Source organism: Littorina saxatilis, linkage group LG12 (genome assembly GCF_037325665.1).
Source record: "Littorina saxatilis isolate snail1 linkage group LG12, US_GU_Lsax_2.0, whole genome shotgun sequence".
Taxonomy (NCBI): Eukaryota; Metazoa; Mollusca; class Gastropoda; order Littorinimorpha; family Littorinidae; genus Littorina; species Littorina saxatilis.
This window is the reverse complement of record NC_090256.1, coordinates 23,765,118-23,793,004: the sequence shown is the minus strand read 5'-3', so window position 1 is coordinate 23,793,004 and position 27,887 is coordinate 23,765,118. Positions and strand designations below refer to the sequence as shown.

Below are 27,887 nucleotides of genomic sequence, written 5' to 3'. Positions count from 1 at the left end.
TAAACACTATCCTTGAGAGGAAAAATATTAATCTATTGTTATAGTGTAATTAGCACCTACAAAGTCTGGTCTGACTTGTGAAAATGTGTCCAAGTTCTTTATTCAACTGGCATATTAAAAAAAAAGTTCCTGAGCTGAACAATGTTTTGTTCAATAGCTTCACTGGATCTGACCAGATGATTGTCACAGTTTCTTTAGCCCTTGCTTGGTTTTTAACACTTTTAAAGCCTTATGTTCTTTGCCAAGATTTTTGTCCCAAAAGCTTCCGGACGGTGTTAAGTCACAGTTCTGAAATACATTTTCTGACAGGTCCATTTGCACCGAGTGTTCCTTGGTTCAGCACAATCTTGATGCCAAGAAATGAGGTTTTTACGTTATTCGAAGCTGCGAGACCCTGCACACACTGTAAGCGTTTCTCTGCTACAAGTTTTGAGCAGTAATAAGCTGTCTTGCTCACCGCGCCCAGCTGTGTCAGAAGTTACACTGTTTGACAGACATGGCCAAACATTTCTCAGCGTGACTCGACAAGCATTGTGTTCTCAGCTTGGTGAAAAAGTCTGCAGAGTCACAGGTAAGGGACATGTAACATGTTGACGGGACCATCAATATAAGGGACTTGAATGTGTGTGTGTGGGGGGGGGGGAGGGGGAGGGGGGAGGAGGAGGTGCTCACTCAGTAGCCATAGGCTATGTGAGGGTTGAGATAATGCATGGATTGCTGCGGCTGGGGGGGCGGGGGGTGGGGGAGCTGGTGGTGGGGATGTGACTGCGAGTGAGAGACGGAGGAGATGTCGGAGCCGAAGTCGAGCGAAGGGGCGGGGGTCTTGGGTATCTTTTCCCGGCTCAGCTGCATGGGGTTGACGTGCAGGGAGTTGCAGTGCATGTTGTTGATGGTGTTGCTGCCGCTGGTGATGGTGGCCGTCCCCGTGCACCCCCCGACTGTGTTGGTGGTGGTGGGGGAGGGGTGGTAGCCGTTGTAGAAGCCCGCGTCACGCTCCTGGGTGGGCACGGGGAGGCGATGTCGCTTGAGAGCGGCGCGACTGGTGTTGCACTTGCGTCGGTTCTGCAGCAGGAGGATGACCAGAATGACCAGCACCAACACCACACCTGCTGGCACCCCCAGGTACAGGGGCAGGTTGCGTGACGCTGATGATGACGGTGGCGATGAGCTGCCGTCAGTGCCTTGGAGATGACCAGCTGCAATGTACACAACGTGTGGAATATTATTTCATGAACCTTTCCTCTGCGCTGGATGTATAACACAGATCTAATGCCAACACCGACTACACTTACTATTCCATCTATGGTTTGGGGCAGCATGAAATCTTTATTCTGCTCACACAGAAATAACATTTTCTGGTAGAATTCAATAAAAGGAGAAAACAAAACAAAACATTTTCTCAACTATATTCACAAGAAAAAACTAAAACCTAACTCAAGACATAAAGCATTGCAACAAAATAAAAACAAACCAAGCACTCCCTGGAATTTACGACAAAGAAGAGGAAGGTTTTACTATGCCTGCTTATTTGCACATGGCACACACACACATACGCACGCAAATGCGCACACACACACACACACGCACGCACACACACACACTTCTCTCATCAGGTTTTAGGGTAGAACCAAAATGAAAAATCAAACAAACCAATGACAAAAAAATCCCTACAAATATCAATTACAACTAAAAAAAACACCCAGTAAAACCAAGCCTCTCACCAGGCACGACATTGAGGTAGGCAGAACGCAGGCTGTAGCCGTTGGTGTTGGCCCCGAGACAGAGGTACATGCCAGCGTCCTTGGCTGTGGCGTGGTGAATCACTAGCTTGTTGAGGTACGAGTCGTCAGGGCCGCTCAGTACCTCACCGGCTGTACGTAGCACCACGAACATCTGACCCTTGACCTCGATGGTGCGGTTAGCCGCCTGCCCCGCGTCTCCATCCTCCACCCTCTTCAGCCACTGTTTGGGGGAGAGACAAATATTGTATGTCATCATTTTGTGACTTGTCAAACAAACATGCATACACAGAAACATAAAATTATTACAATTAATGAATAACCATGTGCAGGATCCTAACATAATTATGATTAACAGACATACACCCAAACAAAGACACATGATCACCAGATGTTCACTTCAACAAAGATTCTCGGTGCATAATCACGGTATCCTAAACATATATAGCAAAAAGTACATGGAAAAAAAACAAAACCTGTGGTCACAAATCGCCGCACACAGACAGACACAGACAGAAAGTCAAACAACAATCACACACACACACACACACACACACACACACACACTCACACACACACACACACACTCACACACACACACACACACTCACACACACACACTCACACACACACACACACACACTCACACTCACACACACAACACTCACACACGCACACACACATACACACTCACACACACACACTCACACACACACACACACACACACACACACACACACACACACACACACACACACACACACACACACACACAGAAGACAAAGTCAAAGGTAAAATCATGTCCTGTCAAAAGACAAACTCCAGAAATAACTGTCGGGTTTGTTTGGGTTGTGAAAGCCTGAATACTCTTAGTTTTATTGAGGCAACCTTTGCACACAATTGTCCACGTGTTTCTGACAAACCCCTCCCTAGTGACTGGCCTATAATGTCACATGGAAAAGTTTGCCTCAATAAAAGCAAGAATATCCACTCTTGCAGAACCATACAAAACCGACAGAGTTATTTTTGAACATTTTCTAATCCAGACTAGTTGATGAAATAATATTTTTCAAAGAAACAATATAATACAGAATCCACACAAGCGATCCCTAGAAGTCGTGAGAACTGGAAGCAGTCCTACTTACATTGATGTGGGGCTGGACGAGACTTTTGACCCTGCACTGAAAGGAAGCGGTTCCCCCAGACTCCACGGTGGTGTTCTGTGGGTGTGCCGAGATCAGCTTGGGCTTGGTGCGTACTTGGTCTGCAACGGTCATCATCATCAAATAAGGCACAGCGCTAGTTTGAGTTTTTAAGTTATTTGAAGATCCCTTTAATTTTCATATTATTGTCATCATTATCAAATGAGGCAATGCGTTAGTTTAAGAGTTTTTAAGTTATGTATTTGAAGATCCCTTTATTCCTCATATTATTGTCATCGTCATCAAATGAAGCAGGGTGCTATTTTAAGATATCTTGGGATATTTTAAGATCCCTTCGTTTCTCAGATCGTTGTCATCATCCTTACACTGTTTGTGCCCATGCCCTACTCTGAAAGGACTTATAGGATTGCAACACTGTGCTTCACAGTACTTGCTGGGCAAGAGCACATAGTTCAAGAACCTATGAATAACGTGCGACATCTTGGCACATGCGAAGGACATGCAAGAACACACAAACTCAACCACACACACACACACACATACACACACACACACACACAATAATACTGTCTGCTGTGTCCCTCATCCACATACCTATAACCTCCAGCCTAGGCTTATCCTACCTCTTTTTCACTATGATAACCCTTCATCTACCTATTGTAACCGAGTGCGGAAACACTACGATCACCTCGGGAGGCGAAGTGCAATCAAACAGGATTGAAAATGTTAGGGCTAATTTCTTAGCCCTATAAAAACTGTTATGCAAACCCGAAAGTTTCCATGAACATACAGACAATCGGAAACCACCAGACCCCGTTCACAAACAGAATTCCACAATCCAGAGGTGTTGACTTAAAGGCCAACAACTCGGGTGCAGAGTCTGCTGTGAAAGGAGCGGTAGCCTCCCCTGTCACACTAAAATGCTGTGTTCCTCATCCGCATACCTATAACCTCCAGCATGTATGTGAAGTTGAGGTGGCCGAGGCGGTTGGACACCATGCAGGTGAAGAGGCCGCTGTCAGACTCCTTGACCTTGGTCAGCTTGAGGATCCAGTGCGGCCGTCTCCGGGCATCCTCCTCAGCGTCCACGGGCATGTCGTCCTTGAACCATGTGACGTGGGGCTCGGGGTTGCCCTTGGCCCGGCACTTGAGGCGCACGGTGCTTCCCACCGGCCGGGCCAAGTTCTGGTCTCGCTCCATCTTGTCCTGGTCTTTGAACACGGGGGACACTGGGGAAGAAGTCATTGGATACGTTAGGTGTAAGATCATGGTGATTGAAAAAATGTGGTCTTCTTCTTCTTCGTTCATGGGCTTAGACTCCCAGGTTCACTCATGTTTTTAGCACGAGTGGATTTTTACGTGTATGAACGTTTTTACCCCGCCATTTAGGCAGCCATACGCCGCTTTCGGAGGAAGCATGCTGGGTATTTTTGTGTTTCTATAACCCACCGAACTCTGACATGGATTATAGGATCTTTTCCGTGCGCACTTGGTCTTGTGCTTGCGTGTACACACGAAGGGGGTTAAGTCACTAGCAGGTCTGCACATAAGTTGACCTGGGAGATCGGAAAAATCTCCACTCTTAACCCACCAGGCGGCAGCGACCGGGATTCGAACTCACGACCTTCCGATTAGGACGCCGACATCTCACCACCGGCACTGCGCCCGTCAAAAAAAAAAAAAAAAAAAAAAAATTGGTAATGTTGAATTTTAGTGTTGTACATTCATAGCTCACAATTCAGAGGCATTTATGCCTCCGATTTTGCAAAACCTGCCCTTGTAAGCATAAGTCATTTTTAGATACATTTAAAGTCACGGAATGGACTGTACGAATGCATTTCGTTTGCAACACTATAGTTCAAGATACCAAAAATGTGAAAGTCGCTTGTTGGCTTCAACGCTTGCTATTCTCTCAGGTGCCAGGAGATTGGTTCTGCGTTACTTTCACTTATTACTCTGTTGCACATGTTGTATGCATTTTAGAGTGCTTATATTCCCTTTGTTTATCAGATCATGGTGAGAGCGGGGTGAGAGGGGGGTCAGACAGAGAGACAGACAGAGAATGAGAGGGTACACACGTGTGTTTGCACGCATGTCTAAATGGCAAAATGCAATAAGCATGGTGTAAAAAAAAAAAAAAGCCACTTACTGCCATCTTTTGTGAGATCCTCGAGTGGTGACTTGGGGAAGGTGCTGTCCTGCTGCTGTACCATGCCTTTCTCCTCATCTGAAAACACACAAGACACCAATGATCAGCCAAAAACACACTTCAAAGTACATGTATTCCCCTTAGTAACATGGTCAGAAACCAAGCCGGTATCATTCTCCATGCGGCCATGAATCTTTCTGCTGTCTGTGGATCTCCAAACACAGACAGACATACAGACAAACACGACAGACATGATACATGGATGGATGGACGTACAGAATTAAGGTCAGACAGACAAAGACACAGTATTTTCACTGGTGGAGAAACAAGTAACTATAACAACACAAAATAACCCTGCACTGAGGCCATCTATCAGGCAAAACAACTCCCAATCCTGTGCCCAGTCACAAAGACACAGAACACTTAACAACGCTCCAAGACCTTTACCACACAACACAAAAAAGTCAACAGCATCCATCGTCCGCTCAGTAATAATCATCAGTGTTTGTTACATACTCCTTAGCCACATTATTGCCGCAGCTCCAATGTTCAAAGTCAACAAATGACACCACACAAATAGACACACATCCATTGGGGTTAACTGACAGCTAGAGTATGTCTTATACAAGCTGCATGAATCCACAATATTCCCCACTTATTAAAAACTTACACTGCTTCACCTGTCATGCTTGATGTGGCCCAGATAACGAGAGGAGAATTACAGCTTAGAGATATGAGAGAGAGAGAGAGAGAGAGAGAGAGAGAGAGAGAGAGAGAGAGAGAGAGAGAGAGAGAGAGAGAGAGAGAGAGAGAGAGGGGGGAGAGAGAGAGAGAGAGGGTAAGAGAGAAAGGGTAAGAGAGAGAGAGAGAGAGAAGAGAGAGAGAGAGGGTAAGAGAGAAAGAGTGAGTGAGAGAGGGAGTGAGAGAGAGAGGGAGGGAGGGAGTGAGAGAGAGAGGGAGGGAGAGAGAGAGCGAGAGAGAGAGGGAGGGAGAGAGGGAGGGAGAGAGCGAGAGAGAGAGTCAGAGAGCTTTTGGGGGGTAACTAGGACGAATGACAGGAGATATGAGGAGGAGGGGAGGGTTAAAACAGTTGGTAAAGACCGGACGATTTAAAAAAAAAAGTCGTTTCCAAACTGGAGCTGTCTTTGCACCTGACGCGAAAAGGTTATGTTTTCCTCAAGCATGCTGAGGCAAAATGTTCATGCACCCATCAACATTTCACAGACTGCATAACTACCCTGCCACCCCCACCCCGCCTCCTACCCCCATACCACCCAGCACCCCTTCAACCCTCCCAACTCTTGTGACTAAGGGTTTGATTAATCATGTCTAAGTCTTTTTCACTGCGCTGTGGAGACGCGCTATGGTATTAATGGCTTACATAAAGGCTGGTGTTGGTTTGCAGTGTCAACACCGAAAATGATGATCTTCTCGCTTTTGAAGTCGGCTTTTTTTGCAATGCTGATAAAGTAGTGAGCGGGTGATTCTTTTCTCTCGCTCCAGAGGTTTCCATGACTGTGCTGTAAGTTATGCCGTGACAGGGAGGAAAACTAATACGTGATACCGGATGTGTGAGTTAGTGTGTCTGCGGCCTATATATATGCGTCTTTAAGGGAGGGGGAGAGAGAGAGAGAGAGAGAGAGAGAGAGAGAGAGAGAGAGAGAGAAAGAGAGAGAGAGAGAGAGAGAGAGAGATCAAACCATGTGTATGTGTGTGTGTTCGCATGTGCGCGTGTGTATATATGAGAGAGAGAGAGAGAGAGAGAGAGAGAGAGAGAGAGAGAGAGAGAGAGAGAGAGAGAGAGAGAGAGAGACAGAGAGAGAGAGAGAGACCCCAAGCCCACCAGTCCCTTATCAAGTGTTGGTCCTCGCCTTGCCCCGGCCCCCCAAGCCCACCAGTCCCTTATCAAGTGTCGATATCATCACATGTCAGTAAAAGCCTGGTCAAATCTGATGGTAAATCCTGTTTCTGCGGGAAGACCTGTGATGATGATAAGTGTATTTTTACGTCCTCACGGTAAAACCATTGGGCGCATGCTCCCGTTTGTTACCCCGACTTGATATGAAGTGGGAAGGCCAGTGCCTTTAAAGAACACCCGGAGGTGGGGCCGGTGGGGCCGGGTGGGGTATGGGGGCTGAAAGGCCAAGCGGGGTGCAGGCATGGGTCTATCAATGTCCCATTATGACACAGCACTCGAGCTGCCGGCCCATAACTCACTGCTGACTTGCACGGTCTCTCTCGGTGAAAGACCCGGGTGTCGTGGTCCTGGGGACAGTCCCCTCATCTACTAACTCTCTCTCTCTCTCTCTCTCTCTCTCTCTCTCTCTCTCTCCCCCCATGTTCACCCAGAAACTGTTGAAAACACTCTCGATCCGGGGACTGTCCCCTCCTCCACTAACCCCCCCTCCCCCTCTCTCTCTCTCTCTCTCCCCATGTTCACCCAGAAACTGTTGAAAACACTCTCGATCAGGGGACAGCCTCCTCCTCCACCCCTTTTCTCTCTCTCCTATACCCCTGTTGAGGCAAGAGACTGACTACAGAGAACACACTCCAATCTCTGGTTCAGTTCCTTGCCGCCGTATTCTTCTTCTTCTGTTCGGAGGCCATCTGATCCGCTTTTCTCCCTGCGTCGTGTTACGCTCCAATGATCCCTTTCACCTTCCCAAAAGCAAGCTGCTTTCTGCGTGACGGTGGCTGGGATTTGGGGGTATGGAGGGCGCCAAACCGTGACCAACCAATTATTAGTCCGGTGGGAGTTCATTCTTGCCTCTTTTTTTGTGTAGCTTTTTTTTGTTAAAGGAATTTTAAAAAAGCTAGTGCTCTTTACCAACATTGCCAGGGTCATCCCAGAACATCCTAAGCAGAAGTCAAAGGTCCTAAGCAGAAGTCAAAGCAGCCATGTATTATGTACCGAGACGTCTTTGTCTGTGTCTTCGATCGTCATTCAGAGTTGCAGTTTTGATAAATCCCAGCCAGGCAGTGCAAATAGGCCACTGCGACGTGCAAACGTGTGCTGACTGACTTTTTATGTCCAAAGTGACAGGAAATATAGCGGGCATGATTGGGAATAAGCTAAAACCGAAGTGTACAGTACCTTTTTAATCAGGTACTGATCTTGACTGACCACAGCCCTCTGGGCTCCATTTCGATGAATGGAATGGTGTCCGGATTGGAGTTGATAAGACTTTGCTGCGAATCTTCAATATTCCCACCCAATGTTTAACTCTGTGGCAAGGAAAGCACCCGATGAGGATTAGAAGAGAGAGCGAGAGAGAGAGAGAGAGAGAGAGAGAGAGAGAGAGAGAGAGAGAGAGAGAGAGAGAGAGAGAGAGAGAGGGGGGGGGTGTTATGTGCGCGAGTGTTTTGCAAGTAGACTTTTGTTTGAGCGTGAAGGTGTCATCTCTGTGTGCGGTAAGTTTGCGGGGTGAACTTGTAAAATCCTAAACGGCTGGCTGGCATCGAGTGACCGGGAAATAAGGATTCCAGTGACACATAAGCAGAAATCAAAACGTTCCACACCTCTGTTACAGACGTTTATGCGTGCTTCAAATATGTCCATAAACCCTAACCGGGCCGGGTTTATGGGCGCTCCGCTCCTAAATTACACAAATCTGATAGCAGGTCCCTTTGAAATGGGTTTTATTGCACGGCCTGGTCTTTTTTCATAGTCCAGATAAGATGTCACCGGCAAATTCATCAAGCTGGATGTGTCTTTGCTGCAGATAAGTGACTCACAACCTCCAGCCGCGCTGCCCAATAAACCTGTGTCGGGAGAGATCGTGCAGAACTCAGCTCGCCAGGTCTTGTTCAAGGTTGCGGCGATTAACGTCACACTGCTTCTCCACTTATCTAAGCGCCACTCTACATCACATCCTGACAAAACAGATCTGCTTTCCGCGCACAGCGCCAATACCGGGGTGAGAGAAGTCGTTCACCTGATCATGGTGCACAGGGGTGGAGCAGTTAAAGCCATAGGGGGGGAGAGGGGGTTACAACCTGGGGTCCAGGGGTAGATCCCTTGTGGGGTACATGGGCAAGGCCCCGTTGGGGGGTCTGGGAGGCTTCGCCCCCCAGAAGCTGAAGAGTTTTAGCTATTTTATGAACACTTTATGGCTTATCCTTGATTTTAAACATGATCAACTGGTGTCAGCAGCCACTCATTATTTCTTTTAAAGTTAGTGTTAATTTTTTTTGTTTTGACAGCCGGGGGGGGGGGGGGGTCCGGAACCCCTGTAACCCCCCCCCCCCCCCAATCCGCCCCTGGTGCAGCTTAATACTGAATAATATCGGAGCAGGAAACTCTTCCAGAGTGAGGCCCCTTCGTTGATGCATGTCAACAAGCATCAGATGTGCGAGAAGCGAAATTGTGCCGCAACTTCAGTTTTAGCTCGACACGGCGCTTACGGCAAACAAAAAAAAAACCACTCAGAAAAAATCAATTCTGCGTTCTTGATAGCAGTTTCGTCCAGACTGGACTCCAGCTTTTGCTTTTCTTATTTTTCTCTATCGTCCAAGCCCATAAAATCGAACAAAGCGGATTGCGTTTGGATTTCCCTCTTTCAGATGACTGAGATTGCCCCCCTTGGATCGTTCCGTATCAAGGCCAGTTACACGGTACTGGCCGTGTGTTCAAGATGGTATTCATCTAGTTTCAAATATAGGCTAACACAAACAGCCGGAAGTGGTCGAATGAGGTGAGTCGTGAAATACAAAATGGCTGAAGAGCTTTCTTACTTCTTTCACGTCACAAATTTGAGTGTGCTGAAACATCACTCGGATGCGCTCATACGTAGTTTGGGAGGTATTTCCAAAGAGAAAATTGAAGAATAGAGTCCTACATTCATTCTCTCGGTCAATAGCTGCCATGTGGTTATGTCCCCTGAACATAACAAAAGGGCTGCACACACTGTACCAAATTCTGAAGTAAAAATAATCGCTTTTCATCATGATTCTACCTATTTTCAACATCCTGTAATGGTTCTTTCCGTCTCTAAAGTTTTTTTACATTGTAACAACTTCCTTTAATTTGGAACACTACTCTTGAACATGACAGACCCATTATGAAATAATTAACCACAACAAAAAAACAGGGCAGATCGCACTGTTGCTACAGCACAGCATGAATATTGTGCGTCCACCATGCAGTGAGGCCAGAAAATATTTCCCAGGGAACATACACTTAGAACCAAGAATTTCCCATTTGAGATAATAAAGTTGTCTAAGCCATAGAAACAAACGTCTGAAGAGTAACACACTGAAGTGAAACTGACGATTCACAATCCGTGACTGAGAGGATTCTCAGCAACTCCTGTCCAAACAGCTCCAACCTGCACGTGAAGTATTATCATAACCTCCATATAACATCCGGGGCCCCAAACAGAGGGCGGTCTCTCACGCACATGAAAAGAATGCCACACTGCTAAGCCTCCGACCTGAGCATCCGTGGCTTCCCTTCCACCCGACACAAGGGGTGAAAGGGGTAGAGGGCAAGCTGCATTCATATTGCACCCGATGACCGCCCACCCAAAGTTTTCATGCCCGCTTTTAACCCGCTCTCGTCTCAAAGGGGAACCCAAAACTAGGGCTTGGGAGGCTGTGTGCCGTAGCTCGCCCATTATCTTTCTGTTTTCTTTCATTTGAGCAATGTCGGAAAAATTCATATTGGGCTCGTTGTTCCTACCTATTTTGATCTTTGGAAATAGTTTGAACTCATATCAAGTTTTATACCATGATATCGACTATAACTGATATTTGTACCAAAGAATATTTGATTCATTAACTAAAAAGTAAAAAAGAAAAAGAAAAAAAAGGCAATGCAGCACAAAGGTGTTTTTAATTGCTTATCTGTCTGTCAGTCCTCCCTGGGACACAGACGGAAACTCTACCATGCGTGTGTTAGTGTGTGCCACGGTGTGTGTGTGTGTGTGTGTGTGTGCGAGTGAGTGTGTTCGTGCGTATGTGTGTCTGTGTGTTCGTGCGTATGTGTGTCTGTATGCGTGCGTGCGTGCCCGCAAGAAGCGCAGCTGCGCATCAGCACGTTTCCACTATTTCAAAAATACTTCCACGTCAAGGATTTAATTACCCACTCCATAATTTTTCTCCAACAACCCTCTTCTCCCTTTTTGAAACTCCTCGAAGAGAAATCCTTTCTTGTGACAAGGCTACTTAGCAGGCCCATGTGAAGAAGGGGCAACAGGCACAAGGAGCAACACTGCAGATGAAAAAGAATGATGAAGACAAGAAAAAAATGAAAGAAAAACCAGAAAAAAAGTGAAGATAAGAAGTTGAAAAAAGTGAAAGAAGAGGCCGAGAGAGAGGCCGAGAGAGAGAGAGAGACACATACACACAAAGAGAGAGAGAGAGACAGACAGACAGACAGACAGACAGACAGACAAAGAGAGAGAGAGAGAGAGAGAGAGAGAGAGAGAGAGAGAGAGAGAGAGAGAGAGAGAGAGAGAGAGAGAGAGAGAGAGAGAGAACAAAAAGTTGGTTGTGTGTGAGTGACTGCACAGATGATGTGAAACAGCTGACCGCTCTCCCTGTGTGTCCTTGTGGTTGCCATTCCTGCAATCCCTGCACGCTGACTGTTGCTCTCTCCCTGCTCCTTGCTCTTCTCCACCCCTCGTGCTATTCGCTATTGTGCTTCCAGCTTCTGCTTGCCTTCCTTCCTCCCTTTGTTGTTCTCATGTGAGGTGCACCTTGTGCGTTGTGGTGAGAGGTGAGAATGGGTGTGAGTGGTGGCGGTGTGGTGGGGGTTGGATAAGTGCAAGAGACGTGTGTGTGTGTGTGTGTGTGTGTGTGTGTGTGTGTGTCGTGCACGGCATCGCAGACTCACAGTTGTGCCAGTTCGACTGTCCTCACGTTTGAACGACAGTAACTACTTATGTGCGTGCATGTCTGACAGAGAAAAGTTCAAATTTCTGCATGGCAGAGTTTAAATTGAACAGTATCCCCCATCCCTCCCACAAGTTCAAACAGTACAAGGGTTCCCCTCCCACCTCCCTTTTTTGACACCCGTATTCTCTTGCCGGGTGAAGCCATCTGTCGGTAGTGCTGTGCAGTGAAGCAGTGTGGCCAGCAGCAGCAGCAGCAAGACCAGTGAACACGACAAGGTCCCAACACCTCCACACACTGCACTCAGTGTGATGCGGGGTGTCTGTGGGATCCATCCTCCCCTTCTCCACTTGCAGAACAAACAACCTACCCCACCCCTGTCCTTACCCCCCCCCTCCCTTCCACCTCCTCAGCTTAGCTCTTTAGGTCCCCACTTTGCTGTCCAGAGCTCCTGACAGAACAAGAACCCATCCCCCCCCCCCCGTCTTTCCCCTCCCACCTCTGGCATCCTCCTTCTCCTGCCCCCCCCCCTCTCAACTACCAGATCAGCTCTTTTGGTACCAACTTTCCTGTCCAAGCTCCTAAAAAAACCAAGCAATTCCCCCTACCCCACCATGTCTTTCTCCTCCCCATCCCTGTACTCCCCCCACTCCCCCTCTCAACTACCAGTTGGTCACTTTCCTGCCCAAACTCAGAACAAGCAATCTTCCCCATCAGACTCCCACCACACCTTCTCCCCTCCCTCCTCCTATCAGCTACCAGTTTAGAAGCTGTTCTTTCGGCCCCCACTTTCGTGTCCAAGCTCCTTGCCTGGCCCCCGGGGACCTGTTTACATTTACACCTCGGGGCGGCCAAGCATTGTTCTCCCCATCGTTTGTTTTTCTCTGTCCGCCCCTAACTGTCTCCCTCTCAGCTCGCGGCTAATGCTTTCAGTACGGCCTGCCTCCTCCTCTCTTCTGCCCTTCGCTTGTGTACATTCTCTTCTCACTCAGTTTGGGATGCCGAGCCAATGTCGAAGGTACAGCTGTGTAGACATCAGACGTCTTCCTAAACTGTTGGGAAACCTTCGCCTCAGAGCTACACACACTTTTTTTGTAACAAAGAGCTGAGATGGATTGGGATAGAAGCAATACATGCACATCTAGAAGATGCTTTCATTTCGCTTATTCAATTTGCCACGACGATCAGGCAAATCAACTGTCAAATTGATGACTTTTTCTCTCCTCGTTATCATCGTTCTTTAAGACCTAAAAATAAGGCCCGGGGTGCGAGAAAGAAAATAATGGAACGATCACTTACTTCTTGACAATGCGTTGTTTGTTTTTTAAATTTTTATTTTACACAATTCGAATTTTGCTGTACACGTGAAATCTTCAGTTTGCGCATGCGTGGACAGGACGGTATTGAGACACGAAAAGAAAATATGACGAGAAAGCATTTAGAGATTCTGAGCCTTGGAAAGTGGTCCCCTTCTCTTGACTGGGCCAGCGGCGGGGCGAGCGAGCGAACGAACGAACGAACGAACGAACTTTATTTTACAAGGATAAAGGTTTAAGGCACATTGCCTTGTCTAACAACCTGTCCCTCAACAAATACAAACCATATCATATCCACTAAAGAAGAATACAAAAATGGAACAATTTGATAGATGAAAAATGCTAAATGCAACCAATATAAAATGGAAACAGAAATTAATACGGAGAAAGTTAGAAAGACTACAATAAAGAAACAAGTCGCGTAAGGTGAAATTACTACATTTAGTCAAGCTGTGGAACTCACAGAATGAAACTGAACGTGGTCCGCCGCTAGTGCAAAAGGCAGTGAAAGTGACGAGCCTGTTTGGCGCGGTAGCGATTGCGCGCGCTGTGCTTCATAGCACGCTTTACTGTACCTCTCTTCGTTTTAACTTCCTGAGCGTGTTTTTAATCCAAACATATCATATCTATATGTTTTTGGAATCAGGAACCGACAAGGAATAAGATGAAATAGTTTTTAAAACGATTTCGGAAATTTAATTTTGATCATAATTTTTATATTTTTAATTTTCAGAGCTTGTTTTTAATCCAAATATAACATATGTATATGTTTTTGGAATCAGAAAATGACGAAGAATAAGATGAAATTGTTTTTGGATCGTTTAATAAAAAATTAATTTTAATTACAAGTTTCCGATTTTTAATGACCAAACTCACTCATTAGTTTTTAAGCCACCAAGCTGAAATGCAATACCTAAGTCCGGCCTTTGTCGAAGATTGCTTTGCCAAAATTTCAATCAATTTAATTGAAAAATGAGGGTGTGACAGTGCCGCCTCAACTTTTACAAAAAGCCGGATATGACGTCATCAAAGGTATTTATCGAAAAAAAGAAAACAACGTCCGGGGATATCATACCCAGGAACTCTCATGTCAAATTTCATAAAGATCGGCCCAGTAGTTTAGTCTGAATCGCTCTACACACACACACAGACAGACAGACAGACAGACACACACACACACACACACACACACACACACACACACACATACACCACGACCCTCGTCTCGATTCCCCCCTCTATGTTAAAACATTTAGTCAAAACTTGACTAAATGTAAAAACCACCACCCACACACACGACTAACTGGGCTGAAACTCCCACGACCTTTACGTGTATGACCGTTTTTACCCCGCCATTTAGGCAGCCATACGCCGCTTTCGGAGGAAGCATGCTGGGTATTTTCGTGTTTCTTTAACCCACCGAACTCTGACATGGATTACAGGATCTTTTTCGTGCGCACTTGGTCTTGTGCTTGCGTGTACACACGGGGGTGTTCGGACACCGAGGAGAGTCTGCACACAAAGTTGACTCTGAGAAATAAATATCTCGCCGAACGTGGGGACGAACTCACGCTGACAGCGGCCAACTGGATACAAATCCAGCGCGCTACCGACTGAGCTACATCCCCGCCCAAACAAGCCATAGGAAATCAAAATGAAGAGGTATTGGGCGAGGAGGGCTCAGAGACTGACTGTGCAGAAGGCTGACTTTGGTCATGTATAATTGCCTCCCAATCAAATATTTTACATAAATAAAAAGCAAATAAGCCTACAAAACCACTCCACTCCAACTATATTTCGCGTACACTATGGCAACAACCCCAACAAAATCTTTACTTCCATCCCCATTTTGAAATATCGCAACAACAGACTTCCAGATCTATAACACGATCATATGTGTTCTCTGTTTGCATGTCTGTCCAGTGTCCTGTCCCCCCATAAAGCATATCAACTCTACCTGTCCCAAGATAGGCCAATTGGTTCTAAGAGGACGTTAAAACTAATTATCATCAGCCTCCCAATCACTGCTCTAGGAACAGGGGATCGGTAAGACTCCTGCATGATAGCAGACACACACCCTCGATGCCATGATGGACATGCGCATAGGGTTCTACATCCCGACTCCGCTACACCTTCATAGTGTTAACATATTCCGCTGGATCCAGTCCACAGAATACCAACCCAAAAGTTAAATTTATTAAAGCTACTCTCTTGTACTTCCGAAAACAATACTACGACACTCCCTGGAGCCATTGAAGAGAGTCAGTAGCAACGATTCTTACTCTGAACCAGAACATACTCCCTTGCAGAGTAGGCACAGCTTAAAAGAGAAACAATCGCAAGCACACACACAAAACAAAAAAACAAAACAAAACAAAAAACGCTCCGAAAAACCCACACACAAAAAACACCACAGCGATTTATCATCCTAATTTGGCGCGGCACAGCATATATTTTATCAAAGTCACACCATGGAACACAATGTGCGAATCGCCCCGTAACCCATTTCCCAGCGGCGATAAAGCAGGTGGGACACCTCAGGGGCCAGCATTATCACTGGCGTCGTAACGAGAAGAACAACAGATAATCTATCGCAGTAACGAGAACAATAACTGATATTATATCAGAGTCAGACTGGAGTCAAGCACTGGTCGGGGTCAGGCGGGAGACAAGTGGGAGTCGTCTTGTCTGTGTGCAGAGGGGGACATGTCTCAATCGAGGAGTTGTTACGATCCCTGTCGAGTGGACGCCGTACGAGCAAAAGGATTCAGGGCTTTTCGAGGACCGCCCGAGTGTGCACGGGCATTCCCTTGGAGACAATGCATGCACTTGCTGTTCGATATTTGTTTTATCGCTGTTGGTTTTACTTGTTGTTGAAAGCCCTTGTCATTGTTTATGTTATTTTATCGTATATGTAAGGAGTGTATGGGTGTATGATTGTCATCCGCACTAAGACAAATACCAATGGCTTTGCATGCTATGCACACCTGGGCAAATACCAATGGCCTTATGCTAGATGCATGGCGGAATGATTCTTGTTCCTGTTCAAAACTTTCGTAGTTCAGTTCAGTGATGAGATGATAAAGGGTTTGCACGTTTCAAATTTGTTTTTTTGTTTTTTGTTTTTTTTGTTTGAACCCACGACCTCCCGATCACGGGGCGGACGCCTTATCACTAGGCCAACCGTGCCGGTACGTTTCAAAATAAAAATGAAAGAATAGAAACAGCTGCATCTCAGAGCGCAAACTACCCAGGACTGGGTGGCCGAGTGGTAACGCACCTGCGCTCGGAAGCGAGAGGTTGCGAGTTCGACCCTGGGACAGGGCGTTAGCAATTTTCTCCCCCCTTTCCTAACCTAGGTGGTGGGTTCAAGTGCTAGTCTTTCGGATGAGACGAAAAACCGAGGTCCCTTCGTGGACACTACATTGGGGTGTGCACGTTAAAGATCCCACGATTGACAAAGGGGTCTTTCCTGGCAAAATTGTATAGGCATAGATTAAAAAAAAATGTCCACCAAAATACCCGTGTGACTTGGAATAATAGGCCGTGAAAAGTAGGATATGCGCCGAAATGGCTGCGATCTGCTGGTCGATGTGAATGCGTGATGTATTGTGTAAAAAATTCATCTCACACGGCATAAATAGATCCCTGCGCCTTGAGTCCGAGTCTGGTGATACGCGCGCGATATAAGACTTCATATAAATAAATAAATTTCGTCCCGAAGTCATGGGGCATGGGCCGGAGAGTGTCAAGAGCACGCTTGGTGCTATCAACATAGAGACACTTCTAAAGTCCGCTTACATGGGCCCGATAATTGCTGATGTCGACCTGTAAAGACATTTGCACAAACGTATGTAACATAAGCTACTCGTTTTATTCTGAGGTCCCTGTGCATGGACCCAGTATAAATAGCAGATTGACGCTTGACGCTTTCATAAGACACATTGCACTTAAAGGCACAGTGCAGCTCACAGCCTTCGTTTCGCGTTTTTGTTGCAGCTGAGTGCATTTACAGTTCAAAAATCCTCCTATGGTAGTAAAACAAGCCCAAAACTACCCAACGACGACATCTGTGAAGCTCGACAGTTTCTTGTTCACGCGAGTGCATAATTTAACCTTGTTATTACGTGGTGTTTGGTCGGAGTTCGATTCAACTGAGTGATTCCGGCCTCCATTTTGTTTTACACAAACTCATGATGACGTCTGGCATAGTTTGCTAAGTGACGTGTCTTTTTGTGCATGATGTGGTGATCTACCTGATCTAAATTTAGATCCAAAAATAGGTCATGACCAGCCGGGTCCGAGTACGAAATTAATTCGTAAAAAAATCGCAGTTCTTGACTCTTTGGGTGCAAGTCAATGAAACTTGGTAGTTCTTCTAACGGATAGCTGCCTGAGGTATGACTAAAAGCCCCAGGGGCTCCGTGCACCTGGATTTGACAAGTTCAGTACCTTTAAAGTATGTAACACAAACTACTCGTTTTATTCTGAGGTAATGGCAGATTGACGCTTGACGCTTTCATAAGACACATTGCACTTAAGTATGTAACACAAACTACTCATTTTATTCTAAAATCCTCTTGCATATTGCATATGAATATTGTGTGAACAGTACATGTGGTGATTTTTTCCCCGTATGATTACATTTAATTTGTCTATTTTGTATATATATATATGTTCTTTTGTAAAGGGCCTAGAGCCATGGGTTAGGCACTTAAAAATGTCCAGTTATTATTATTATTGCACGGGATCTATAATGACAAATGCACGCTTGTTGCTATAAACAAAGAGACACTTGCACTGAAGTACAAAAAAACAAACTACTTATTTAATTGTAAAGTCCTCTTGCGTGGGCCATTTAATGGCAGCAAGTGCACACTTGACGCTGTCATAAGCAGTAGGGCGGTGCTGGTTTTCACCGCCCTAAATGTCCTGTTTCCTGTCCCCAGTTATCACACTTGACGAACTACCGCTCCGTCAACACCACTTTCCGCCTCTTCAGTCCTCCATGCGATACGAGGAACTGCGGGCACTTTCCTGTGCAGTAGGAAATGACAGACTAGACGTAGACAAAAATACTACGAAGGCGGAAAACCATTTTATTGTTGCAATATATCTGCTTCGAAATCACGTTTGAAATGAATAATGTTAGCTCGGGGAAGTACACATTTGTAAATAATATTCCTTCAAAGGTACTTGATAACCTGTGGTTTCTGCTTTTTTGCATAATGACAGTTCTTGACTGCGTTCACAAACACATTCCTACGAATCTGGAAGAGGACTGCTGCTTTACTTTAGTTCACGGTAAACCATGCATGAATGAGCCGTCATATCACACTGTACGTCTGCCATGCTTACCGAAAGAAAGGTCTTTGTTCACTGCCCAATGTTTCAGAGAGAGAGAGAGAGAGAGAGAGGGAGGTGGAGTATCACTTTTGTATCGATTGTTTTAAACTGGTCTGTACATAATTTGTTTGCACACACACCAACACACACACACAGAGCGCTGATTCTGAGAAACGTGAACAGTAAGAGCATTCGCTGGTGCAACGGACATAGCCTCCAGTTTTCCGCCGACAGACGAGGCCATCATGCATTGTCTCCACGCGGCAACAACAAGGACACCGCATACAGTAATGCATAAATTCATAAAGGTCTGGTGGAGCGACACAAAGCACATCCTCCCATCACGATGCAAGATGTTATCTATGCGGCGGACAACGCCAGTCAATATTCGCCAGCAGCACGCACACAGAACAACAGACTCCGGAAACCAATGTCTGCCAAAGACAACCACTGCTGCATGCTAAACCCCCTTTTCCAGTTCTCCCTCTCCTCCCCCCTCCCCTTCGATAAAATCCGTCTGTTTCAAATCGTGCGTCTCTCTGTTCTCATGACGGCTACAATGGGATAATGTAATGGTCTAACATTTTTGCAATGAAATGCTCATTCCTTATTTCGTAAAAACGCGTTCATTTTTGTAGACCTGCATGAATAATGTCAGCCTTTACAAATGCATGGGTATATTTCGGTGTGCACATGTGTACGCCCCCACGAAAGCTCAAAGACTCAGAAGTCCAATAGGTTGCCATCGTTACAGCAAGACACGTTACGATCGCCCACGCTTGCACGAGTGAGCAACAAAACTTACAAGTAACGGAACATCATTTTTCGCTGTAAACATCAACAGCTCTCATCCTCTCAAAACAGAAGCGTCCACCTAGTATGCTTATACCATTTTCTTTAATTATGAAGGCAAACTGTCGACGTCTGTACTTGCAATGACCTTAACAAGTTTTTGTTAAAAAGCTCCGTGAGAAGAGTGGCAATAAAGACACCCGTTCAATAATAGAGCGATAATGACAAATATTAGTCCTGCACTCTATAGACCAAAATCGGGCAGAAAGAAAAGGCTTAAAAAAAGATTAATTAGTTCCCTATGATGGTGCTATAGGAGTTGATGAAAGTGGTTGCTTCATTTCAACGGTCATAGTTTGTTCAGACTGAAAAAAATGCTGATTAGGTTATAATAAAAGTGATACAGGAATCGCTACTAGTGAAAGTGGGTGCTTCATCTCTGTGGCCATAGTTTGTTTAGACTGACAAAGGGCTGATTAGTTTCCAACGATAGTTTCGTATATGATAGTGGAAACAAGACTCGCTGCCAGTGTAAATTGGCGATTCATCCCTGCAGTGATAGTTTGTTCAGACTAAAGAAAGTTGACTGGTTTCGTGTATATCTGATAGTCGGAACAAGACTCGCTGCCAATGCAAGTGGGTGCTCCATCCCCGCGTAGCGGTCATAGTTTGTTGGGCCCGATGTTCACCGCCAGCCCCACACTCCGCTGTCGGTCACGCTGACAGTCCACTCCGTCAATGGCCACCAGAGAAAACAATGGCCGCTAGATGGTCGGCGGGGATGATTAGTTATAAGATAGGGAAATGACTCGCAAGACCAACCATAGCAGCCCTTGGTCCTTGGCGAGGGTAAAGTGATATCAAAATGCAATTTGAATGATGACGATAACAACCCCAGAGGTATCGGATAGTGAGGCCTGCATGGCATGGCACAGTGTCCAGCCTGCCCCTTCAGACTGCGTGAGTATTCGCACACATGTGCACACAGACACACACACATATATACCACAAACGCGCGCGCGCACAAACAGAGAGAGAGAGAGAGAGAGAGAGAGAGAGAGAGACAGACAGACAGACAGACAGACAGACAGAGGGGGGGGGGGGGTGGGGGGGAGGGGCAGGCGTCACAAGATGAGCTTCAACTACAATTCTAAGTAACACAGTCTCTTTTCCTCTCAGAATGTCTGTCACATACACACATACACACACACACACACACACGCTCCTCTAGGGGCCAGACGACCTACTCATCATGATAGTGCGAAGCAGGCAGAAAGCTCACGAGAAGACCTGATAACATTTAATGTTACCCACGGGACACGCCGAACAATAACATGAGCCTTGTGCAAAAGTTTATCGCAGCTTCCCTCTTTGGGGGAGATTGTGCAACCAAAGAGATCGTTCGCCCCCAATCCCCGCCTACCCTCCTCAAAAAGAGAGAGAGAGAGCGAGAAAGAGAGAGGGAGAGAGAGAGAGAGGGGGGAGAGAGAGAGAGAGAGGGGGGGGAGAGAGAGAGAGGGAGAGAGAGAGGGGGGAGAGGGGGAGAGAGAGGGAGAGAGAGGGGGGAGAGAGAGAGAGGGAGAGAGAGAGAGAGAGAGAGAGAGAGAGAGAGAGAGAGAGAGAGAGAGAGAGAGAGAGAGAACGATGACCTCCTTACTCCAGCTTGAAATATCCGAAGAACCACAGTCGTCAATGTTCTTTCTCTCTTTTCGAACGAAAAGAAAAATAGAATCCTCCCGTCCTAAACACTCTACACATGCAACCTGGTCTTGGTGCAGACCTGCTAGGGTGACCATCTTGAAAGGAACTGGCACAGCGGAATATAAGCTACTTGAAAGTACTAGCTAGCACTGCCTCAAACTTGTATCATAAACCGAATGTTCAACTTCGACCCGAAAACACGAAAAAGACGATCAGATCTGCAAGAGAAAATAAAACAGACACAGAAGAGTTCGGACCCTTCTAATTCTGTATCGTCTCTTACTCATTTAAAACGGATAATTCGTCAGCGTGCGTGTCAGACATCGTTATCCGACTCATACATATTTAGCAGAAAAGAGAGGTGGTAGACTGGGCATAAATCTTAGGTAAACACTGCTCTCAAAGAAGGACACAAACAATGACTAACTACCACACCTCTGCATCCTATTCTTTATCCCAGCCGGATCGTGTCCTGGTTTTCCCAAGATGGAATTAACCAATCACACCTTTAACCAATCCCTTTGAACGGTACTGCTTTGTTTACTTCACTATTTTTTTTATATGCCATAATGAGAACAGCCCAAGATGACACGCGTGACTTGGGAAATGTTGAAGCGCATCCATGTCCAGTTCTGCGAAACCCTGGCTGTTGTGGCTCTTCCAAAGAGTGGAGAACACACATTACATGTACCATAAAAGTAAGGGCCCCAACATTGGGTAAAAGACAAAAAAAGACGATTCTTAGAAGAGTAAACATAGTACGACTATCCTTGCATGAGCTGATTTGGAAACCAAAACAGAAATTCGAACCTTGCAGAGTTCGTAATCCTTCCAAAAGCAGATCCAAAGCGCATGACCAAGCGAGGCTCTGGAACCAATCCCCAACGACCCCCCTCCTCCTTCCCCACCCCTTACCCTTAACTCCCATTCAGTGACTAGTATCCTAAAAAAAACAAGACAGTGACGGTAGCTGGCCGGGTGGGGCGGCCCGGGGTCCCGCGGGAAAGGACAAGAAAAACAAGGCGACAGCGGGGCTGGGTGTTTGAACAGTGTGGCGTGCGGGGACACATCGTGTTGCCCGTGCATGCAACGTCTCCTCCTCCCCCTGCTCCACTGTCACACTCACACTCTCTGACTCATCCTCCACTCTACCCTCCGACACCCCCCCCCCCCATAGAAGCTATGGAGAGAGAGAGAGAGAGAGAGAGAGAGAGAGAGAGAGAGAGAGAGAGAGACAGACTAGAGAGACAGAGAGAGACAGAGACAGAGAGACAGAGAGGGAGGGAGGGAGGGAGGGAGAGAGAGATAAAAGAGAGATTAAGAGAAACAGAAACAGAGAGAGGGGTGAGAGAGAAGATAGAGAAAAGCTGAGAGAAAAGCTGAGAGAAAAGCTGAGAGAGAGAGAGAGAGAGAGAGAGAGAGAGAGAGAGAAGCTCAGCTGAGTGAGTGTAAGGGGGGGGGGGGGGTGAGAAGGAGGGGCAATCACGTAATTAAATGATGCTCTTTAGTTGCTCGTGTGACTCAACCAGGCCTTGTAGCAGAAGCAGAAATGGCTTTCTAGTCACGCTCGTGGTGCCTCAAGGTAAACTGGGGTCGGAAAGCACGCTCCCCCTGACTCTATTGGCCCTGCTTGCCCGCCAGACCGCTGCGTGCCCGGCAGACACTGTGAATACAAGGCGGGCTAATTCGGGTCATTTTTACCCCATCACAGACTCATCTGCCTGCTCCGTTTCCAAAAGAAAAATCAACCTCCATTACCAAGGCATGGGAACTGCGATATAATTATGAAATAATCTTTAAAAAAAACTTTAAAAGAACCCACACTAGAGTCCAAAATAGTGAGAAAAAGTTCCAAGCCTGATGCCACAACACTGCTCCTTGATTGAACTCTTGGAGCTAAACATGAAATAGAAAGAGATAAAAAGTCAGATTCCAGCCTAAAATCTGAACATTCTCATGAATGAGTTCACAGACTAAACGAGGGCACCATCGATCACACTTTCGACCCACTGTTAATACGACCATTAACTAGTTTTTCGTTCTCTTACGAAACAAGTGGCGAGGTCTTCGAACAGATCGATCTCAAGCGTGAAACTGGACGGGGAAGAAGTGCAACAAACAAATCAAATCAGTCAAATTTCGTAACTTAGCCCTTGACGTATGGAGGGCCACAGAACATCGATGACTTTGGGCAGACTCGGGGCAGTCATAGAACAGTCAACAGTGCTACATGTTTCCGTCTTCGAATAACCCACCAGCCAGACGCCGCATGAAGTCAAAAATAGACTTGAACTGCAGACCACACTGCAAAAAGTGTCTGCACCAAAAAGCTGATCTCGAAAAACCAGCCACTGATTGAAGCTGGGCAAACGCGGCGACAGAGCCGAGTATGAGGACCCTCAGGCGGACAGTTGACCTAAATTGCAACAGTAAAATTGAGATATTTCGTGTTCTACTTAGCTATGAACACAGTCATCAATCAGTCATGCGAGACTGACCACTCGTTCACTTCATTGACATTCATGTCATGCCCTCTTCTAGCCAATCCGAGACTGACCACTCGTTCACTTCATTGAAATTCATGTCATGCCCTCTTCTCGCCAATCCGAGACTGACCACTCGTTCAGTTAATTGAAATTCATGTCATGTCCTCTTCTAGCCAATACGAGACTGACCACTCGTTCAGTTCATTGAAATTCATGTCATGCCCTCTTCTCGCCAATCCGAGACTGACCACTCGTTCAGTTAATTGAAATTCATGTCATGTCCTCTTCTAGCCAATACGAGACTGACCACTCGTTCAGTTCATTGAAATCAATGTAATGTCCTCTTCAAGCCAATACGAGACATGTTGATTCGCCATGTTTATTCTTATTTCCTTAGGCTATACAACTGACCACTCCAGACAAACTGGCTGGGCATAATTCATAACCTGAAGGCAACAACATGAGTAACAGCGTGCAACTGCAGCGGTAGGTCAAAATCACAGACCTACAAGAACAGGTCTGTGGTCAAAATGATGGATGATGAGGTGACGTCATGACCATGACCGGCTCACGTCTGTCAGTCTCCCAAAGAGGTCAGTCGCGCATGAGCATGTCACCAGGGGTCATCGTCAATCCACATGGGATTAAGCAATGGCTCTTTATAATCCCCCTGCTGTCCGTCAGTCTCGTGTCCGGGGGACACACACGACTGATTTCAACACCCCTTTCCTCACGACTCTTTAAAAGTCGACTTCACGAAGCTCGCTGCACGAAGCTTTGGCACTGAATTTGTGGTAAAAAGACTTCGCCAAGTCAACTTCGGGTTCAATTAAGGACAGTCTACAGTTAGTAACTGTATCAAAGACGTTACGATACAGCCATGTGGGCAAACAATACCCAACCCCCCCAAAGAAAACAGCCAAAAAACAAACAAAAAACCAAGAAACAAACAAATTTGCATAACATAAAACCGAAGCGGAACAGGACGAACAAATATTGACAAGCAAGCAGACAAACAATCAATCTTATTCGTCGAAATGTTGGCCGTTTAACATACAACCTCAAAAAGACTGAGTTAATAACGTCATGGGGACAATATAAAGTATAGTTAGAGCTACTCCAACACAGAAACCAACGAGACCAGAACAGACAAGAGCGAACAAGATGAGACCGAACCATACCAAACCCAGGAGAGGACAAGATACACTACAAAACATCATGATAAGGACAATGCACACAATTTCACTTAGAAACAATGACAATACAGACCAAGAAGATTTTTTATCAGACACGAGATCATGAAATTGACAAATTAAAGCCTGAAAGCTCCCACCCCCACCCCCCCCCAAAAAAAAAGAAGAAAAAACAGAAAAAAAGAAGCTCAATCGTGCATTCTCAAGAATATTCTCTAGAGCTTCCACTTTTGAACACCCTTTCTTCAACCAGTTTTGAACAGTGTGTGACATAGTTCATGGTAGTTCTACTAGCACACATGGAAAACGCTAGAGCTCAATACAAAAAGGTGTTCAAAAGTGAAACACTTCAGTTTAGAGTGAAAGCTCCAGAGATCGTTCTTGAGATGCCCGGATTGCACGATTTAGCACCTTTTTTTGTTGTTAAACAGACAGGGAATCGAGACGTGTGTGTGTGTCGAGCGATTCAGAGACAACTACTGGACCGATTTTAATTAAACTTTACATGAGAGTCCCTGGGTACGATATCCCCAAACCATTTTTTTAAACATTTTTGGGGGATAAATGTCTTTGATGACGTCATATCCGGCTTTTTTGGTGAAAGTTTCAGGATTTTATTTTGTCGTTGAAAATGTCGAAAACCTGCCATTTTGCGAAAACTAATCTCATGCCTGGTAAAGAAAGCCAGAAGGGCAAGACGCCAGAGAAAGAGAGGCGGCACTCACCGAGCACGATGACGGTGTAGTTGATGCTGATGCTGCCGAAGCCGTTGGTGGCGCGACACACGTACAGCCCGGAGTCCGCCATCTCCACCTCTCGTATCCGTAAGTTGCCATCCTGGTTCACCTGGAATATCCACACATTTGTCCACTTTGTCATTTTCGTTAGCCTAGTTTATTGTCCCACAGATGGAAATATTGGGTCGCTTCCTCCCATTGGTTTATTTAGATAACATAGGGTGGCATATGATACAACAGATAAACTTGGGACCACACAACCTCCCATTCAAAATCTAGAAACAACAGAGTCGCGCTACCTAGGTGTGTGTGTGTGTGTGTGTGTGTGTGTGTGTGTGTGTGTGTGTGTGTGTGTGTGTGTGTGTGTGTGTGTGTTTAGGTATAATCCGCCACCTACATTTCTGGCTGAATGACCGTAGTCTTGTACCTGAGAATCATTAAAATCAGGAGAAAAAAATGGCTTGGGCTTCAGACGTCCTAAATATATGCGTTTCTTTCCAGCTATTTCTCTTGTCTTGTGAAAATTCAGGAAATGGAGTGTTCAAATCAGGAATTCCCGATTCTCTAATGGCGAGTTTCATTTCTGAAAATCGGTTATCTTGCAATGTGTATGTTGTTCAAGTTTTAACACAAAATAGCTGCAAAAAAAAGTGTAAGAGAGAGAGAGAAAGAGAGAGAGAGAGAGAGAGAGAGAGAGAGAGAGAGAGAGAGAGAGAGAGAGAGAGAGAGAGAGAGAGAGAGGAAGAGAGAGTCACTATCACACTGTCACGTTGAATCTCAACCCGCTGCAAGGACAGGTGTCAAGCCACAGGCTGTCTATCAATTCGTCAACAAAAATGACACTTGGAGACGTGTCACAGTCGATTTAAAGCGAAGGAACCCTCTAAAAGGGTATACCGTTACATCACCGTCGAAATAACAACAATCTGGGTATCTTTATCACGTAGCTTGAAAACTTGAATCTTGCAGTAAGGATCTCAAGAGGCTTTAGATTTCTTGCAATAATCGTTTAATTCTCAAGAACAGCAGAGACCAACATTTTATAGCACTGTCTAAAGTCATTGCATATACCATGTTCACAGTCCAATAAGCAATGTCAGATATTTGTTAACATATTTTTCTCCTCCTTTTTGCTTCTGACTGTAAAACACAATGTCATTACACTTCTGTCAGGTGAAACTGAAAGTGTCTCTAAAATGGCTGAAATCACTTGGGGGGCACTTCCTCTTTAAAGATATGTGACATTGACAAGCAGGTCGACAGGTGTCCCACATACGATATCGACTGTCAAAGATTATCTACGGCGTCGACGTTGACGATTTGTGATTGACAAAGCAATAGAAATTAAGGCGACAGAATAATTTGAATTTACGTATCGTACATAACATCTTGGCCAGATTAGCAAGGGGTATTCGTACCTCCTGACGAACATTCAAGAGGTTCCGGTTTCAACGTTTGACCATAGACCAAATAACCTGGACCGTCAACTCGTCACGTGACCCTTCGAGGTTACGACGCCGCCTTTCAGTCGCGTCCGGTTTGAAAGGCCAGCGATTCGAAGACAGTGAAAAGAAAGCACGCTCCAGTTATTTGTGACAATGGGAGGTGACAATGAACTGGATTTTCCAAAACTCCAAACTAAACTTAACAAAACTCATCGAAAAACATATTCCATATGCACTTTTGCTGAGTTTATTTTAGCATTTTCAGAACTTACCTCGGCAACTTCGTCCATGTTTACAATCGACACCGGATATCACGTCCCCCTGATTTCTGAAAGGCTTGTAAGCGTAGATTCCTAAATGCGAGAGGCCGCTACCTCGTAATAGAGAGAAAGAGCGGAGAGAGAGCTAGTTGGCGGTCCAGAATAAATGGTCTATGGTTTGACTGAATGTTTTACATCATTTTTCTTGCGAACAAAGAAGTGCCATACCTCCAAGTTTACGACTCGGCGAAGATACGATAAAAGGAACGTAACAGAAGATCACATCCGTCTGCCAATCCAGCCAATCCACGAATTCCGGAAATAACTCTGTCTGGTTCGTATGGGATGTGAAAGAGTAAACACTCTTGGTTTTTAGTGAGGCAAGCTTTTTTTCGAGTGCTCCTTGTCCACGTGTTTCAGACACACCCCTCGCTAGTGACTGGCCTATAATGTCACGTGGGAAAATTTTGACTCACTAAAAGCAGGAATATTCACTCTTCCTCATCCCTTACAAACCCGTCCGAGTTATTTCCGAACATCGTCTATTCCAGTCTTCTATTGTCAAACTGACCTTGAACCTAGTCCACGCGCTGTTGATCTTCTCTCCATCCTTCTTCCACTCGGTGAAGGGCGTGGGGTCTGCCTCCACGGGACACACCAGCCTGGTGTTCTTGCCCCGCTTGGCCAGGTGGCGGTGGTGCGGCTTATCGATCACCCTGGGCGGAC

The 27,887-nt window shown here is 45.8% G+C and overlaps 1 protein-coding gene across 1 annotated transcript; it reads right to left on the bottom strand.

Annotated features, from left to right (window-relative positions):
* Positions 1 to 861: 861 nt before the first annotated feature.
* Positions 862 to 27,887, bottom strand: LOC138981569 (fibroblast growth factor receptor-like 1; the record flags this gene model as incomplete). The annotated part of the gene is given in 7 exon segments (XM_070354529.1): positions 862 to 1,196; positions 1,722 to 1,962; positions 2,885 to 3,003; positions 3,847 to 4,131; positions 5,052 to 5,129; positions 25,445 to 25,565; positions 27,733 to 27,887. Coding segments are annotated over 7 exon segments (1,334 nt in total), but the record flags the coding sequence as incomplete, so codon positions are not given.